General features: G+C 45.0%; 1 protein-coding gene across 1 annotated transcript in view; it reads left to right on the top strand.

Moving 5' to 3' along the window:
- The first annotated feature begins 112 nt into the window (after window positions 1-112).
- LOC105432955 (uncharacterized) overlaps window positions 113-18,160 on the top strand; it is a 109,973-nt gene continuing 91,925 nt past the window's right edge. Inside the window, exons 1-2 of the mRNA XM_089082563.1 lie at window positions 113-2,993; window positions 11,497-11,622. Coding sequence (XP_088938689.1) covers window positions 11,498-11,622 — 125 coding nt within the window. The 5' untranslated portion in view covers window positions 113-2,993; window position 11,497. The remainder of the gene's footprint in view (window positions 2,994-11,496; window positions 11,623-18,160) is intronic.

The following is an 18,160-nucleotide window of genomic DNA, read 5'->3' as shown; positions in this document are numbered from 1 at the left end:
GGCGATCGCGCCGCCGTTACACCTGATCCGCGAAATCAGATTTAGGCTCGCTCCCGCTCCGTAAGGTCATGGTTCTACGCGGCGCCGCGTTAAATTTAGAATTTAGGCCTTCTTTCCCTCTCTCTCTCTCTCTCTCTCTCTCTCTCTCTCTCTCTCCTCTTCGATTCCGCCTAATCACCTGCCGACATGATCGACGATTACATACTTCCATCGCGTTTTCGGGCGATTACAATAACTGGCCCCTGTTTCCATCAAAACAAATTAACTTTGATTTCGGTTCAATTTCACCCTTTATTTTCTTCTAATTCATAGAATAATTCATAGAATTATATAAAAATAGAAAGTGAATTTAATCGAGATCTCAAAGTTAATCTATATTGGTGAAAATGGGAGTAGATGGTTTTTTTAATTTTTCTTTTAAGTTTAAAGCTGCAAATCCGCCTTAGAATATTTAAAAGAGAAGTTTTGCAAAAAAATATATTTTATATTGACAGTTTAAATATTTAGATAAGAAAAAAACGACGGTAATTTTGAAAATGCAAATTTTTTTCTAAGTTGAGTTGGTTGAGATATAAAGAGAGGTTTTTGGAAAAAATTCGGCACATTAATGTCGACTCATTTTGATGCAGATAACTTTAATGATGGTGGAAACTGCATTATTCATGAATCACGCAAGTAACTCTATGTAGTCGCAGACCTACGACATAACTTCGACAGTTTAATTAAATCGACGCTAGCCCTATTATCTCAGTCTCATTTGATGTAGCCTTTTCGCGGTTTAATTGCGCCGCAGTTGGAAGATCAGATCGTGCAAGAAAACGGACACGCACGCGAACGCCCGAGAACGAACAAGTGGTCAGAAAGTGGAAAACGAAGAGCGCGCGAAGGGCACGGCGAACGCGGAATATTAAGCGTGGGAAAAAAGACGTGCACGAGAACGGGGAGAACAGGAAGGAGGAAGCGAGAGGTAGATACTGAGAACCGAGTAAACGAGAAGGGCGTAAATTGTTAAGGGGGTCACGGAAAAGTGCGATTCGGACATAAAGCCGCGTGTTTAAGGAATTTCGTTCGTTGAAGGGAAAAAAGTACAGGGTCTTTTTCTTATGCGTCTTTTTGTAAATAAGGGGGACGAGGGCGTTCTTCCCCCGAAACACTCCCGTGTGAAAAAGGTCGCGACTCTTCTAAGGACGGATTGTGTAGTAATGTGTGGGTGACGTCGCGAATGCAAGAGAGGCGAGACGGAGGAAATTGGAGTCCTGTGATAATTTGAGATCTACCTCGGATTATTTCTAATCTGTAATCAAGCGTATTTTTTTTACCATGGATACGCGTCGCAGGTATAATGGCGTCATGTGCCCTCGCGATCCAACGAGATAAAAGAGAATCAATTGCACTACGACGGGAGCGAATTAATCGACGAGAGTTCTCGGAATCCGAGGGGGAGGAAGGGGCACCATCGGTCCTCGGGAGACCCCTGATAACTTTCCGCGAAACGCAGCTCAGGCTAGGCCAGGCCAGTTAACCGGGAGGTACAATCGACACGCGAGCCGTCGACTCGCAAAGTGGTCGTCGTCGATCGCACGTTCATTTGCGATCACGAGTGAAAATCTACGTGCGCGTGTAAGGAGAAACGATGGATGGAAGAAAGAAGAAGAAGAAGAAGAAGAAGAAGAAGAGGAAGAAGAAGAGGAGGATTCATGAAGAGAGAGCGGGCGCGCGCAACGACGAACAGGAGGAACACAATGATGCGAGAGCTTCGAGTCGAGACCAGTGAGAGGGGCGATAGTGGGAGGGGAAAGGGAAAGGAAGAGAGAAGGTAAGGAGAGAACGTCCAGTGGCATCCGCGGCAGGAGGAGGGGGCGTCGCAGAAGCGACGACCAGTTGAAGCGGGAGAGTGGGGGGAGAGTTGGGCCTCATCTCGGCGGCCAGTTCGATCCGAGTCTCGCAACTTTACGTGTTGGCGCGCTGTCGAACGAGAGGGTAACCCACGGCGAATAACAAATCGATATCGGTGAACTTAGTGTGAGCATCGGTTGCCGCGTACACCCCCGTTGCGACCGATCGGAAAGTGCTTGACTCATTTCGCGCACTTCCCTTTCTCTTTTTCTCTCTTTCTCTCTCTCTCTCTCTCACATACCTCCGATTCGCACGACACGGATCGATATACGATCGCCTCCAACTTCCGGAATCTGTGTATGACAGTTCGCGAGATGTGATTCGACGGTGTAATTCTTGCGTGTAAATTTGGAGCCTCGATTTTTTGGAAGTCTCTCGATCGAGAGAAAAAGAGAGAGAGAGAAAGTCGATTCGCGCCGGCCATCGCATTGTCAACGACGCGAAGTTGCTCCGCCGGCGCGCGGCCGCGCGGTGAAGTTGTCAGCGACGCGAAGTTCGCCGAGTTCACGATATCGGCGATTCGGTGGTGGACGCGCCAAGAGGAAAAAAAAAGGGAAGAGAACAGCGGAGCCGCGTCCGCACTGGTCGAGTTTCGAAAACGTTCGGGCTGACTCGCGTTTCGTGTTACGTGCCACGGTGATGCCGCGAGGATGCCCGCGTCGCCGTCGTCGATCGGCCCGGTCGTCGTCGTTCCCATCCCTCGGTACCGCGCGGTGAATTCGCGACCGGACGGCGGCGCGGCGGATCGCAGTGGTGTCGTCGTGCTCGCGGCAACAAGTGCAGCAGGTGCAGGTGCGCCCGCGACGGCGTCGTCGGCACGCTCGCGCGCCGATACCCGGCGATGCGGTACGTCCGTGATATTTGAATCGCAAACGCGAGCGCGCCCGCTTCTCGAAATTCACGGCACCTCGGGAGTGACTAGCTCGTGTACACGCGGAATCTGCGCCAACGAGGAATCGCAGCCCATAGAAAAGGTGGAATACATCGTGGGACCGCAGCGGGGATCGGGAGCGTCATCTCGCCGGTGATCTCGTTATACTTCTCTCTTCGCGGATCGCTACCATTGGCGTCGCGCTGCACAAGGAAAGCAGCAACAGGTACGTCCACGCATATACACACATATATATATGTATGTACGGATGTGTATGCATGCACACATACACGCATAAATACACATGCCCACACGTATCCGCATGACGATGTCGAAGCTACTCGCAACCGCGCGCTCGCGCGCGCATGCTCTCGATCGTAGATATCGCGCACGGCTCCGTGGGTCGACTCGGCTCGGCTCGACTCGACAGCGGAGCGGTTGCGGCGGTGGAACGCGCCGTGTGCTCGCCTCTTTCGTCGCGGAAGAAGCGGCGGAGCCTGCCCCGGTACGGTGCGGAGATAAGACGCATCTCGCGTCGCGATCGGCGTGCCGCGTTTTGTAGAAGACGCGGCATGGGATGGGGAATTCTCGCAAGAGCGAGCGATCGGGCGAGTCGGAGCGGATCGGATCGGAGTCTTTGTGCCGGGAAAACGCGCGAGTCATAGTTTGTCGACTCCTGGTGCACGGGACGCCGATACCGCGCCGAGTCATGCGAGGTGATCCCAGGCGTGGTAGTGCGCCGCGGGGATTTTAATAATGCCCCTGTCAGAGGTCTTTAACCCTAAACTTGACAGCGCATCCTGCAACAAACATCTCTATTGTTTGCTGTTTGAATATACGTACGATTTCTTGTTTGCAATGAAAATTTGTCGTACAACTCTGACGCTTTTTTCAGAGTATATCATTCTGTTTTAAAGATATTATTTTTCCGCGCGAGCTTTGTAAATCGGACAGATTATTATGCTGAAAACAAAAGTTTTAGATTTCTTGTCATGTATGCTTCTTTTATTTATTTTTTTTTGTTTTTTATGTCATGACAAGTTTACATTTTTAACTCGAGTTTTAGGTTTCTTGTACCGATACTGTTTGAATGATTGTTTCATATTGAATGACTTCCGCACTTTATTCCAATGGAAATATATGAATAAAATATTATATTTGGCATTTTTTTATAACGTTGTAAAAAACGATTTTCATGCAAAGCCAATCAAGAAAATTTATTTCTTCTAAATTTTCTTTAAATTTAAAATGGACTGTGTGAAAAAATGAAAAAGATTATATGTTTTAGCAACTGGTTATCGTATTTTCTTTATCTTTATCCGAATTATATTGTATTCTTCGTATCTTAAATGAAAATTATTTTTTAGATAAAACAAATATCTAGATTTACATCATTTCTTATAATTATCCGAAATTGAATATATTTATGAGAGAAGAATATTTCTATATAACATAAAATTTTCCAAAATTGCTTATTAACGTTTTAAAAATCAGATTGACCAAAGCTTTATTTTTTTATCATAAAACTTTATTTTTAATGAATGAATTCTCCCTTGTTATCAAAACCATTTAAGAATGTCGAGTATTTCTTTCTGTCCGTACATGCATAAGCCTTAACGGGTTAATCTTCTCGAAAAGCTTCTTGGCGTAAACGAAGGTTGGAGAAGTAGTTTCGCGGCCACTAAACGTGCCACCTCGTGCACAGGGATCTTGAAATGTGTTCGGGAACCATTTAGGGGGCGAGCAAAGGATGGGACCACCTACTTTTCTTCTTCTAGAACGTTAATTGGTCGTTTCACGAATTATAAAGCACAAGGGGGGCAAAGAATACTCGCGGGCACGCTCGCTATCGCGTCCATTAACATGCCTGCGTTCGCGGTATCGTTGACTTTGTTCGCTCGCTTAAACGTTAACGACGCAAAAAGGCACTAATTACCGCGCGAGTGTGCCCGCAGTCTTTCCACTTCTTCTCGCGTAGCCCACTTTCCTTATTTCGTCTAAAGGAGGATAATAGAAAGAAAGAGAAAGAGAGAGCGAGAGCGAAAAAGAGCCGAGACCGGTAATTACGATGTAACTACTACGAGCATTTATTTATCTCTCGCAACACTCGAAGGATGAAAACTATGATCCTCGCGAGCGTTTCTCGCGCGCGGATCTCTCCTAAAAATGCCGCAGCGCCGTGCCATCGACGGGGCTCGTCGATGCGGAAAATTACACCTGGCGTGCGAGCGCAACGTGGAGTTGCTTCGTTGTTTACTCGAGACAACCAGTTCCTCCCCCTCCTCCCCCCGGAGTAGTAACCCCGGCGCGAACTACGTCTGGGCGACACGCCGCCAGAGACCAAGTGCGTAAATCATTTTCGCGCGTTTGATCGCGTATTAGTTACTCGCGACGAGTGAACTCCTTGCGCGTGAAAGCGAACGATACTGTAAATTTTCGACATATGGTAATCGCGACGTACGATCACCCGTTACATTTCACTTGTGAAAAGGGGAAAAGGATACTTCGGAAGGAAAGGAGATGATTCTTCCTGAAGTTCATTTTAACTTACGTTACTAGCCCCATATCCCAATCGCGATAGAAGAAAACTGATACATCTCGTAATGATCGTGATATTTTTTTTTTTTTTTTTTTTTTTTTTTACGTAAGCAAAGATTTTACAGATTCGCGCGTTGCTTGATCGCGTATTTTGAAGCGGGTTTCCGTTCCGGGCTCCGTGAATTATCGCTGAATTACACTCGACGTTTTACTTAGCTTGTCCTCTTTTCGCGCGCGGCGACGTGACTCGGGATAAAATTGTTGTCGTTCGACATCGCGGTTGCACGCGGTTGTCCGTCCGTCCGGATCCGTGCGCGTACGGTGGCAATGATTCGCATTATGAGGTTTACGCTCGGACGCGAGGAACGTTCGTAAGCATGAGTCGACGATCGGCGTACGTAACTTCGCGTACGTCCATCGTTAAGACAAAGCTCCGGGCGAAAATACGAGAGGCCAGGGCTTCCTGGTGATCGGTTATAATATACCGCGTTCTCTCTCGTTCGCGGCCGTTAACTTCTGCACAAAGTAGTGATTCTTAGATGTATCCTCGCATTCATCTTTCCTCCTTCTCTCGGCGGCTCGGATATTATTAATATTACATGTAAAACTGAGCCGGGAGATGTTGCGGCTGGAATGTATTCTGAAAGCTTATCTCAAAGCTTTTAACCGCGGTCTCTGATTTTTCTGAATATATATATATATATATATATATATATATATATATATATATACGTAGAAAGTATTTTTAATTTATATTTTTGCGAAAATAGCCAGTGCGGGGAATGAGATTAAAAAAGAGCTGGTTATGGTTCGACTATCAACTTCATCGTAATTCCATCTATCGTAATTGGCGAGAGCCATCATCCGGTCGCTCGGAACTCCGATATGGGAGTGCGATCGTGATTGAGTTAAACCGCAGCGAATAAAGCCGGCCGGCGATAGCGCGGGTGTGTGCGGTCGGCGAAACGTGAGCGTGGTACGCGCGCACGAACGGCCGCTAATAAATTCTCGCGAATTGACGGGATATTTCTCGCGCGAGTCCCGGCGCGGTTGGGTATCTCGCGTTGGCCGAGATTCGCGCGAAATCTCTTTTCGCGCCTTTGTGATCTAACGGCCCGCCGGTGACTTATGAACCAACACGGGAAGCTGCGGTCGTTCACTCGCGCGCCATGGGGATGGACTTGACTTCTTGTGGGACTTCTTTGCGGTCAGGGAACTGAATTACCCGGGTGTAATTTGTAGCGGCGGAGAGGCGCGCGCGTCAGCTGTAGATGCGCGCGGAACGTCTATCGTTCAATTCCGGTGGTGCTATTAAATTTCAATGGCTTATACGGTGGTCCAATAGCGTGGCGGAGGCAGGTGAGCCTTGGAGCCTCGGAGCCTTGGCGTCCCTTATCGCCGTCGGAGATTCCACGGTTATTTGAATCGAGTTCAAATTGCAATTGTATCCGGCTTTTTGTTGGTGATATACGGGGCATTAGAGGCGTACGCGGTGCGCCGGGATAATCGACCCCCCCCCCGCACGGCGTAGCCATGATATTCTCTATGGTTTTTCCCTCGCTAAAATTGTAATCGTAACGCAAGGTTACAATTTGTATAGTTACAGGACTATCGTTTCCTGGATCAATCATGGTTACTTGGGTGGTTGTAAAATTGTTCATCGTTGAAAATCAAAAGCGCGTAATCAAACTTTAGAGATACGGATAAAATAAATTATTCCTTGAACGTGATATAAATCTAATGATCTGAGTTGTATATAATAGGATAGCACTGAACGATAAGAAGAGTAAAAAAAAATATACTAATTTTCTTAAAAATCTTTGATACAAAATGGAGGATGTGCGTCGATGTCGAGTTATTTAATATCGAAAATACGGCGCAATCTTAATTCCAAATTTCTTTTGAAAATTAAATAAATTTCAATGCTTCGTTTGTTTATTTTAGTAGCGCAGGTGCATCTTTCTCATTAATTTCTTACATTCTTACAAAGTGACAGTGAAAAAAATTCCATTCCGGCTATCTCGAAAGACTTATAATTCATGATGCCACTCTGTCATCACGGAGGCGGGCAATTTTTAGAGAACGCGCGTCGTATGTCGCGGCGTCAATTATGTCAAACGTAAGCCTCTTACGTTTGCATATCCGAATGAAAAGTTGACTTCGTACGTACTCGATATGGTGGCCAGAGAGAAGCGTATCGTGTACGTGTGCGAATGTGTGTGAAGGCAGAGGTTCGGCGAACGTAACCATAATCCGGCGCGGTCACGGTTTTTTTTCTCTCCCTTTCGATGTCCTTCGAGATCTGCGAATCTCGGCGACACTCACCACGCTGAATCTTGTATTACCTGTTGCGATCTTGTACAGATACTTGAACCGTCGATGTCTCTCATTGTAAACTTAATCCCTTGCTAATATGCCCTTCACTACAACACACAGATGCACGGAGTTTAGAAGAGTTACTGCGATCCAAAATTAATATCAGCATTTTTTATTAAGGCAACTTTCATCATTTTACAAGCACAATTTTTTGAAAAAGAATAATATTTAAAATTTAGTTGTGATCTCTTTTTCTTATTTTCCTTATTAATTATAAATTGATATTTGTTTATTTTTATTTAATTTAATTTATATTTGATTTGTGCGTTTAATTTTGTGTGATAAATGTGATAAAAAGACAAATAACTTGCTACTTGTCTATTTTACTGATGTTTACTATATGTTGGTGTTAAACTAAGTTTCGGGCCACTAACTAGTCTAACGTTAGTCGAACGTCTACGAATCTCTCGTTTGAATCTCTCGGAACTGAATGATTCAGCGATGTGACTTGAGGTTGATTATATTATATGTAATCTCAATGTCACGTCAATGTATTGACTAATGTAACTTAGATGGTAGCATGGTTATATTGATAGTGTCATTTTAAAGTAGTAGGCAAGTATTCTCTTGAAAAGAATCGTGACGGGATAGTGCTTCATGAAGTTGTCCTACAACGTCTAGAATAAATATGTGGGTGTCCAATCCAGTTCAGTTGAATGTGAAAAGATAACATGAGGGCAAAATGAAGGAGATATTAAAAGGTGTTATAGAACTTTTCAGAACCGATATAAAATAAATACAATGTTATTATTGCGGATAAAATAAAAGCTAAAGGACAGATGATGACAAAATATAGATACTAAAATGAAAGAGTAACTCTGAAAGATTTCAATAATAAGAGTATTAAAATATCGAAATTTCTAAAATTTTGCAAGAAAAATAGAAGAAAAATAGAAATTTGCAATAAGTTCTATCTACGTCCTCCTTTTTAGATTAGTAGCAAATGGATGTACATCGTATGCCTTTCTTCTCGGATTGGATTCTAGGTAGAGTTTAGTTCAACTAACGAGCTCATTCTTTGTGCCAAGGCAGCATCGCAGATTGAGTTAAGACGGTTCGACTTGTGCTCAAGGTATAGAGCATCCCGTGACTTGGAAAAAGCTCGTTGCTTATATATTATAGTACATTTATTCGTGCGTACACATGGCTAATCATAACTCAACTATAATAAGTTTAATGTCGTATACATCTAGTTCCTCTACACAAATTGTTACTTAAAATCGCGTAAATGTCAGTAGTGATGACAATTCGATTCATGAGCAATTTTATAATTATAATATATATATATATATATATATATATATATATATAAGTGGATATACAGGAGATTATTGATTAGGGATGTTCGCTTTTATGGAGAATGTGTGATGTGAGACGTCTCCTCGTCTGGGACAATTTAGCAAATTTGTTATCAACTTGTTCTCGTGATGATCGCGCGTGTATTTGCATATCATAAAATTAATGTAACATCTTTTTTGCATCGGTGTTAAATTATTTATTGTAATAAAACGACAATCAATTTTACGGAAATTTATATTCTTAAAAGGCTTTTCTTTTGTTCCTCCGATCATCTCGAGAATATTTTTGTAAAATAATTAAATTCTCTCGTTACATATTTTTATTAAATTACATTCAACTAAATTACTAGAGTGCTTTCTCGATTAGAATTAATCACAATATGATATGTTGATATTAACAGCATTATGCGATAAAAGGCAGCGGGTAAACGAGCGATAAGGCCGTTAGCGAGCAGGCGCCCGAGGTCGCAACGACGATTTTCGTCGCAATAAAATCTCTTTCAGAGGGGTGTAATTACATCCGATGTCAATTAATCGCCAACGATCGAAGGCCGCGGCGGCAGCGAAAACGCTGTCGCGCTTACCCGCTAATTATGGGCTTCGGTTATTAATTCGCGAGCGAGCAGGGCGTAACTACCCGTTTTCCCGTATTAGATAGCGCCGTTAATTAATTATTTTCGCGGGCAGACTTGTCGCGTAATACACGTACGGGGCTGGCACACGATTGATGGTCCCTATAAATCTGGCGGAGGTTTACATCAATCCGCCGGTGTTCGGGGGTGTGGCGTAGATCGTAAGTTCATCTCGGATCGACGCTCGAGCCTAACAATTTTTGCAACTTCCTGGCTATATTAGCGCAAACGAGAAGTCTTTATTACCGTTCACGGAGACGCGGCTTTGACTTAATTCGATGCCCATCTAATGCACTTTAAACGCGCTCGCGCACCAAACCCGTTTTGTGCGCTTGACGTTTTACGACGATCGGCCTTCTCCGTCTTCGATCGGCCGGGTTAATAAACGCCAATGTGATCGCGTTTGAGAAAATGCGCGGGCGATGATTGCAGGCTTAACTTTCGATTTCATTTATACCGGGGGAATTTACGATCGATGTCGCACATGTACGCGAGTCGCCACGCTAGTTGGAGAAATGCAAGTGAATGAAGTCGTAAATTCGCGCTTATTTGCGCGCTTGTCTGAGGGGCAATCGTATGGAACGAATACATAGTTCGTGTAATCTATGAAATTATAAAAATAATTCTAAAAAAAATTAAGTTACCAGAGCATCCACTCCCAAATATCGGAAATATGTAAATATTTTAATTGACGTGCAGTGTAACAAACGGCTCATTGTGAAGCATTTATATTTAATTCTGCGATTCATTTACGTAGTATCTCGCGATGTACACACACACACACACACACACACACACACACACACATCTTTTAAATGCATTTATATATGTATACTTATGTCTGTATATAGTATGCAAGTACGATCACGAGGTGTAAAAAGGCGTACATAATGAGTGAGAAGGGTCGAGTTAAGAAAAAGAAATGGTGCTTGAACAGCGTGTAATGTCCCGTTACGGATCTAAATGGATCTAAATGAAACCGTGGAAACCTCGTTCGTCAACGAAATGACGATAATTATACGAGTACGCGATAATATTGCGTCGGATGTGAGTTTCCGTTCGCGCCGATGGCGACGGCGAGTGCGGCGTTTGCGGAATCGCACGAAGATCGTTCAATTTCGCCGTCGCCGTGAGCGAATAGGATCCTCCGATCGACATTGCGAGAAGACAAATTTCAGAACCCGTTTCAGGCGTGACGGGACGCGCTCTCCGTTCAGCAACCCGTTCAGCTAATTTCCCTGGATCGTGACGACCCTTGACGTGATAATTAAGCGAGATCCCCGCGATCACGCGATCAAACTGATTTCTCGCGACAATGACAAAGTTGCGCTTCGGATTATATTACCTTACGGTAATCATATGATTTATAGCTGCTGTAAGTCACGGAAATTTATTTCCTTTTATACAAGACCTTCTTGAACAACATTGTTTTTCTCGTGTAATATTAATCTACAGAACTTTATTTCATCTCTCAAACAAAAATGTCTTACCCTTGCTTTGTAGAATAAATAAATTCGATAAACTGGCGGTACTTAATAGTTACTAAATGAAAAGTCTAACTGTGTTCAGATTTGTTTTTTTTTTTTGTCAACATTTATGTCTATATTTATTTTTTCACAAAACGTGCACAAATGTAAAGAGACGCATGTTCCTTCAATTTTTTCAGATTTTTCCACTAAAATCATCGTTCTAATTGAATTTATCGCAAAAAATCGATGTCTTCTTCGATGTGGTCGCTTTGCTATATTTCGTTTCTTGTGGAAGCGTTTCTTGAGACAGGAAGGTTGAGAAACACTTTCGGCGTAGCGAAATGGTCGAGCATTAAGGGGGAGGGGGGGACCGTGCCAAAATGACACGCTCACCGTAAATTCGCGTTTGTTTTCAGGATGCTGTCCCCGGGACAAGACGTGCCGCCCAGTAATTACTCGTCCGGCAATGTCGTTCTCCAAGGTGCGCCCTGCGGTCAGTGCCGAGACCTGTGCCCCGCCGGATACGTGCCGCACTTTTGGCGGTGAGTACCCACCACCACGCACTATTATCCACTCGTATCCGCACATAGCGCCTGCGTACTTGCGCGACTCGCAGATGAGGAGCGCAGGTGCAAACCGTCGATTTTCCCGCTCGAAAGGAGGGGAGAGAGAGAGAGAGTCGAGGTCACGCTGCAAAAAGATCTCGACTTGGACCGACTGACCCGGGTAGAATCCTGAGGTCATCCCGCGCGCGTGATGGGCGGGATCGATAAGACGTTGAAAAAACATTCCTCCGCGCGAAACCGGAGAAAAATGATTGCGATGGGTGGCGCACCCATCCCATTCTATTTTCTGAGCGCACTGGATCGAGTCCAATATACGTACGTGTACTCCTCCGTCTATGAGCTCGAACTCGATGTCGACGGAATAACACATATCATTCTGCGCGAGAATATCAAGAGAGAAGAGAAAATTTGAAAGCGAAATTATATAGATAGATCGATCAAAACGTATTTATCGCGTATCTCGAGTTCGTATTTCCTTAAAATTATTTGAGCTAGAAAAACGGAGCTAATGAGAGACTTTAAGCGACTCTTAAATGTTTTTTGCGCGTAAGGTAGTCTATTTTATAATCTTTTTATGTTCATAATCTTAAGCGGGATAGCTTCGGTCCAATTATAAGTTGAAGCGCTCGAAGACTTGGAGAAATTTTTTGTTACAAATTCTATTTTTCACCGTAAGCGAGTTTTATTTTAGACTCCCTAGATCATAGGCCATTATACCGGCTCGTGGTATTCCACTTTGCGTGGAAAACAAATCAGTCTAGAAGCTATCTTCCCGTATGATCTCGAAAGCAATTGAGTGAGGAAAGTTTTCCATATCAGCGGGGGCGGAGTTAGTAGCGGTTCCATTCATTGGGTTTATAGGCCTGATAGAAATATGCGATTAGACTACATCAGATAGTTCGATCGTTGTCGCTGCTTCATGTTAGTTCCGCGAAGCCACGCGAAACACTCAGATTCAGCATCTCTCCTCGCGATCCCGAGTAACATGAGAATTTTCACGCTTCGACGCCCCGTGTCTCGGTAGCGAATCATTGGGCTTTCCTAATTGATAGAAATTTCTAGCCCTATCGGATCGCGCGGATAGTCTTCGCTGATTCCATGGAACAGCATTCGCGCGACCGTAGATCTCGGCGACGCGCTTGATTCACCTTGTTCTCGGTGGTTTCTTTCTGATCCGCACGGCTGACGCCGCGGACCCTCCACCGATTGCTCGATCAGGTTAGCCTTCGACGCAAGAAATCGAAGGAGGCGCAAAGGAGGCGGTTAGAAAAAGAACCGGGCCGCGGTATATAGGGGGGCGAGCCTGGTCCTCTCCTCCCCGTCGTTGCTCTCGCAGCGAGCTCGAAAGAGGGCAAAACGAGCGTTTCTCGGCGTTCTCGGGTCGTAGGGTCGAATCGTCGGTCTCACGCGAGCCCTGCGTGCAACGAGACCGGCGATGGGGGCCGTTCCAAGACGAATCGGCTGGCAACCGAGGTAACTCACGGCCAGGGGGATGGGACGTGGGGGATGCGGGATGCGGGAGAGGGATACGTATGTTGGTCTGTAATTAACATACCGAACCTCCCTTGAACCAAGCGCGTCGGGCCCGGCCGACCGTTCGTTCGTTCGTTCGTTCGTTCGCTCGTTCGTTCGTTCGTTCGTTCGCTCGTTCGTTCATTCGTTCGCTCGTTCGTTCGTTTCATTCGTTCGCACGTTTGCACGTTCCGCGATTCGCGAAACGCATCTCGGCTAGTAGTAGTATCATCCAGGATCCATTAACGCCTTAGAGCGCAACACCGACAGATTTCATATCCCTGGCTTCCTTCCCGCGGCCTTTAATATGCGCGAACGAGAGTTTATCCTTTCGCTATTAAACGCGAGAATAGCTGGCTGATGTCTGGCGTCGTCTTTTTGCCCCGTCTGAGAGAATGAATCGTGGGCGTTCAATCGGAACTGACGTGAATCTCGAACGTGAGCCTAACGGTCGGCATTTTATTTTTCATTGATAATGAAAGTAATTCAAATACGGTGCCGACAGAAGCGTTTACAGAAGATCTATTTACCGCTGTCGCATTAACTATAAGAGACAAGTCGATGATTTTATATTAAGCGCATGATTTTCATTACGCAAGATCGAAAGTCACTAGTTGCGTGAACTGTTGTGACTTTTTCAACACGATTATCCATCTTCATAATTAAGCATGAGACATAAAAGTAATAAAAACATAGCCGATAATTTTATCTTTCTACCTTTTACGTAATTTTGTCTTGATGCGCAGCATGGTTGCTTCAACTCGTTAAGATCGTTAAGGTTTCCTACAGCTCTCAGAATGGCCGCACGGACGGATCCGGTAATCATCGACTGTACTGTAGTGCCGTCTTCCTTCACAGCCTTCCTTCGATTGTCGCACGTTCCGTGTTTACTGCATGGCGTCTGAGCGTAGAGCCGCGCGAAAAAAAAGCTATCTTGTAATCCGCCGAGCGAGTCTACGAGGAGCTGCGACAGCTCGATGAACTTGACGGGGAAAGTGGCGCATAATGAACATCCGTTACTTCTGATTCGATTCGTCACGAGGAAACAGCCGCTAAAATGTCGGGGTCCCGTCATCTTTCCGCGACGGAGAGAGACTTTGATGTCTTCCAAGACGACGAGCATCGACATTAGAGCTCTGCCTCTTTACGATCGATGCCGTGGCGTCTCATCATTGTCGACGTCTCGATGGCGCGGGAAAGTGAAATTACGGTACGCGGAAGTTTCAAAGAACCGCCTGACTCACCTGTCTTAACTGCGAGTTTATGCGTTATTTCATCAGTCCATTTTCATATATCGACTAAGTGACGATATCCTAAATCTTACGTAAAAAAGAGATATTTCAAAGTCGTTTTATGGGAGTGTCGTTAAAGTTTTTACGACTGCGTTTCTATCGTCGTCGCGTATCGGCGCTCGATAAGACTGATTTATATATCTACAAATAAAAAGTTATGAACGTGCCTTTTTTTTTTTTTACATTATATATAAAAACTATTTTTACACAAGGAGCATCGTATTTTATTTTATTTAACAAACGATGTCGTTGCGACGCCCATATTCGCCATATAAGAAACGCAGTCTCTCATCTCAGAATATTGAGGCACCAGGTGCGCGTGGGCTTATAGCTCACATGGAGAACACCTGTCGGATGAACAACGTCGCCGACTCGTATAAAATGGGAGTTGGCTATAGGCGTTACCGAGGCGCGCCGTGTAAATATTAAAGGTGAGAGTACTTTGTTAATCGCGATTTTGAGGGAGGGAGAGGGAGGGGGGGGGTGAGATTGCATTGGACTGCGGGCTCGATTTTACCTCTGAATACGATCGTACCGCTGCCACGGTTAAATATCCTCCAGATGAACGCGAGTAGACCTAATTAGCGGCTTCCGAAGCGGTCGCGGTGTACCGTAAAAGGCAGGACACGATGCGAGGGGAGGGGGAGGGGGACTCGCGCAGGGCCAGCAAGAGGCTTGGCGGGGCGAGGCGAGAGGTGGAACCCCGAAGAACGAGAAAAAGCGGCCGGATCTGTTGCCATAAAAATCATCTCGGGATAAGTGCGTTTCCGAGCCGAGGAGATATCCTCCTCGGCTCCCACCGGTCGACAATATTCAGTTTACGCGTACCATTTCATTTTTAATTAGTAGGAAGAGTCGGGTTCGACCGACGGTAATTTACACGGGCGGCTGTAGGCTAAATGGTCCCGTGGAATTTACCGGAAAACTTCACACACGGCTGTCTTCTTTTTTTATGTTTTCACACACGGCTGTCGTCTCTCTCTCTCTCTCTCTCTCTCTCTCTCTCTCTCTCTCTCTCCCATGCGCGAGGCATTCATCATCGAGATCCTTTAAATCACTTTACAGGCCGCATAAACGAACTCCGGCCGCTCATTAACGAAAAGAGATATTCGACTAGCGCGAAGACCATTTATACGCATTCAGTCATCGGTATAACGAACTTTTAAAAGCGGGAAACTTCGCTCACGCGGACACGATGATGGACTGTGGTGGGTTCATCTAAACCCTTCGCTCACTTGGCAGGTCTGATCATCGGCAAATCGTCATTCTTCGCCTGCGATACGCGAACATGTAATTTCAACGTCGCTCAGTAGAATTTTATGCTTAGAGGAGATTCGATGCGGCGTCATCTTTTTTTTCAATTTTGGACATTAAGTATCTTTAAAGAAAGAATCAGTTGGCGATTTAAAAAAACGATAATATCTCAACATTATTATGTATATATTAAAAAATATATATTAGTGTACCTTTATTTGTACATTTTCCCGAAAGTTTTATCTTTTTTTTTTTTATTGAAAATATCGCTAACTGACTGATCCCGTTGAAATGAAACTTTGATGTTTGGCGAATAATCTTGCCACCTTGAAATATCACGACGGGAATCTTCGGCATTTGATATCGCGAATGCGAATAACGGGGAATCCGAAGTGCGAGGAGATTTATTCCGATATTTATTCCGACATCGGCTTTCTTGTAATGGTCACGCGTGTTCACGATCGAATCGGCACGATCGGCAAGTGAAAATACCCGACCTCGCGTATTGGGATCCGAATCCTTCTGTCGGCAGAATGGAACACCGCAATGCGAGCGAAGGGAGACGAAGTCGCGCGCTGCTACGCTCGGAGAGCACGTCAAGACAGGACCAAAGGTCTTCAAGTTTTTGTCCAACTCGCATGCGAGAGCCGCAACAGGGAGCGACATTCTTCTTCCTTCGGGCCCTTGCCTTCCTCCATTCTCTTGTTCGTTCGACCGGCGCGTTCGGGAACGCCGGTCGCCGCCGCAGCTTCGGTTTCGATCTAAAATCCGCACGGTTGCCGTAATATAAACCCTTTAACTGCTTGAACTAAAGCAAAAAAAATGCAGAAAATGCAACTTGTGCAATTGATCGATTATTTTTACGAGTCTTTAACAGAGGCTCAAATGAATAAAAAAATTTGTATATTTAATTTATAATGTTATTATAACGTTGTCGTTTCAAGTTGTAAGGTTGGCTTGATACAAAAAAGCTGTTTGAGAAGAATCGAAGGAGATCAAGAAGCGTCGTCGTCCGATTGGACTCGTCGGTAGTTAATTTCGAGTCACGACTCTTTCGCATTAAGTCCTCGATGCGAAGGACCGAACGATCAGATTTCAGCGTCACGGTATCTATAACATGAAAGGTGTCGCATTCCATTATCACATGCCGACGCATTCCGGCGCTTTCCGTTACCGTAATGTCGTCGCTAGAGTTTCTCAGCTCGGCACAGCTGGCATTCCACGACTGCCGACGAGGAGAGGAAGAATTTCGGGCATAACAGCGAGGGAAATCGAAGAGAAGCGAAGAAGCCGAAGGGGGCGGGCGCGCTACGTTAACGGTATACGCTTTCCGGATGCTTTCCCTCGGCGTCACTTTGATGATACAATGCGCCCTTCGCTGTCTGGACAGTTTCTCTGTATGCGTGCCGGCGAAGTTAATAAAGTATGTTCTAATCAAGCGAATGGGGGGAGCATCTGACGATGCTCGTGCGTATGTATACGTACGATCAACCGGCGACCCGAGCGACGCGAGCTGCGAGTGCTCCAAAATTATCAGTCTCTGGTATCCTAGGAATCTTGATATTCTCTGGGAAGTATCGATAAACTGAACAATTATGGCGACAGTTTGATGCATTTTAATGGCGGCCATTAAGAGTTAGGATATAACTCGAATGTCTCAATTTGAAAGAGTGAAAAAAATTGAAGAGTTAACGGATTTAAACTTATGAACCGCGAATTTGAAAAATGTAAAATCTATAATGTTAAGAATCTCTCTCAAAAATTTATGAATTAAGGATCTTAAAGTTGAAAGATTAATTTTTAGGTCTGCGCATCAATAATACACAGATTTCTTTCTTTTATTTAAAAAAAAAAAAAACGCATCTTACATCAATGAAATTTTATCCTGAGAATGCGATCAAAGAGATCGAAAAGAGATATCCAATCGAACTTTTACGGAAGAAAATCTGAAAAAGAAATTCTTCGAAATTAGTCGTCGTGTCTTTAAAAGAAAAAGAAGGCAATTCGTACGAATTTTCCGCGCGCCTAACCGCGATTATCACTTTAGCGGATCGCTTTGTCACGACTTCCGGCGGCGAGTTAATAAATTTTCATTTGCGCATTGTGCAGTTGCAAGGAAGACTCGTGAAAAGGTAAAAAGACAAGCGCGCGACGGACGTGCGCGTTTTGCTCACATTCTGGTCGCGCTCGTGGCTCGTTCCGCGCGTTTTCGTCTCTCCTTCCGCGAATCGTTAATCGTAATTTAATAGGCAGATTTACGGTTTTTGTCGAAACGGCACCGCGCCCCTCCCGCGTTTTCCTTCCGCACGCGCGGGCCCAGGCGACGCGGTTTCACGCACGACACGCACGTTGTTTACGCGGTCGCGTACCTCGCCGGTCGTTTGTCAACCGTTAAACACCGGTCACCCTCGCTCCTCCCCCATTCTCTTCCCCATACACCTCGTGGCCGATAGCGC

The sequence above is a fragment of the Pogonomyrmex barbatus genome, unplaced genomic scaffold (genome assembly GCF_055798465.1).
Source record: "Pogonomyrmex barbatus isolate J1 unplaced genomic scaffold, ASM5579846v1 scaffold6, whole genome shotgun sequence".
In the NCBI taxonomy this organism is placed as follows: Eukaryota; Metazoa; Arthropoda; class Insecta; order Hymenoptera; family Formicidae; genus Pogonomyrmex; species Pogonomyrmex barbatus.
This window is presented reverse-complemented; position numbering and strand designations above follow the sequence as displayed.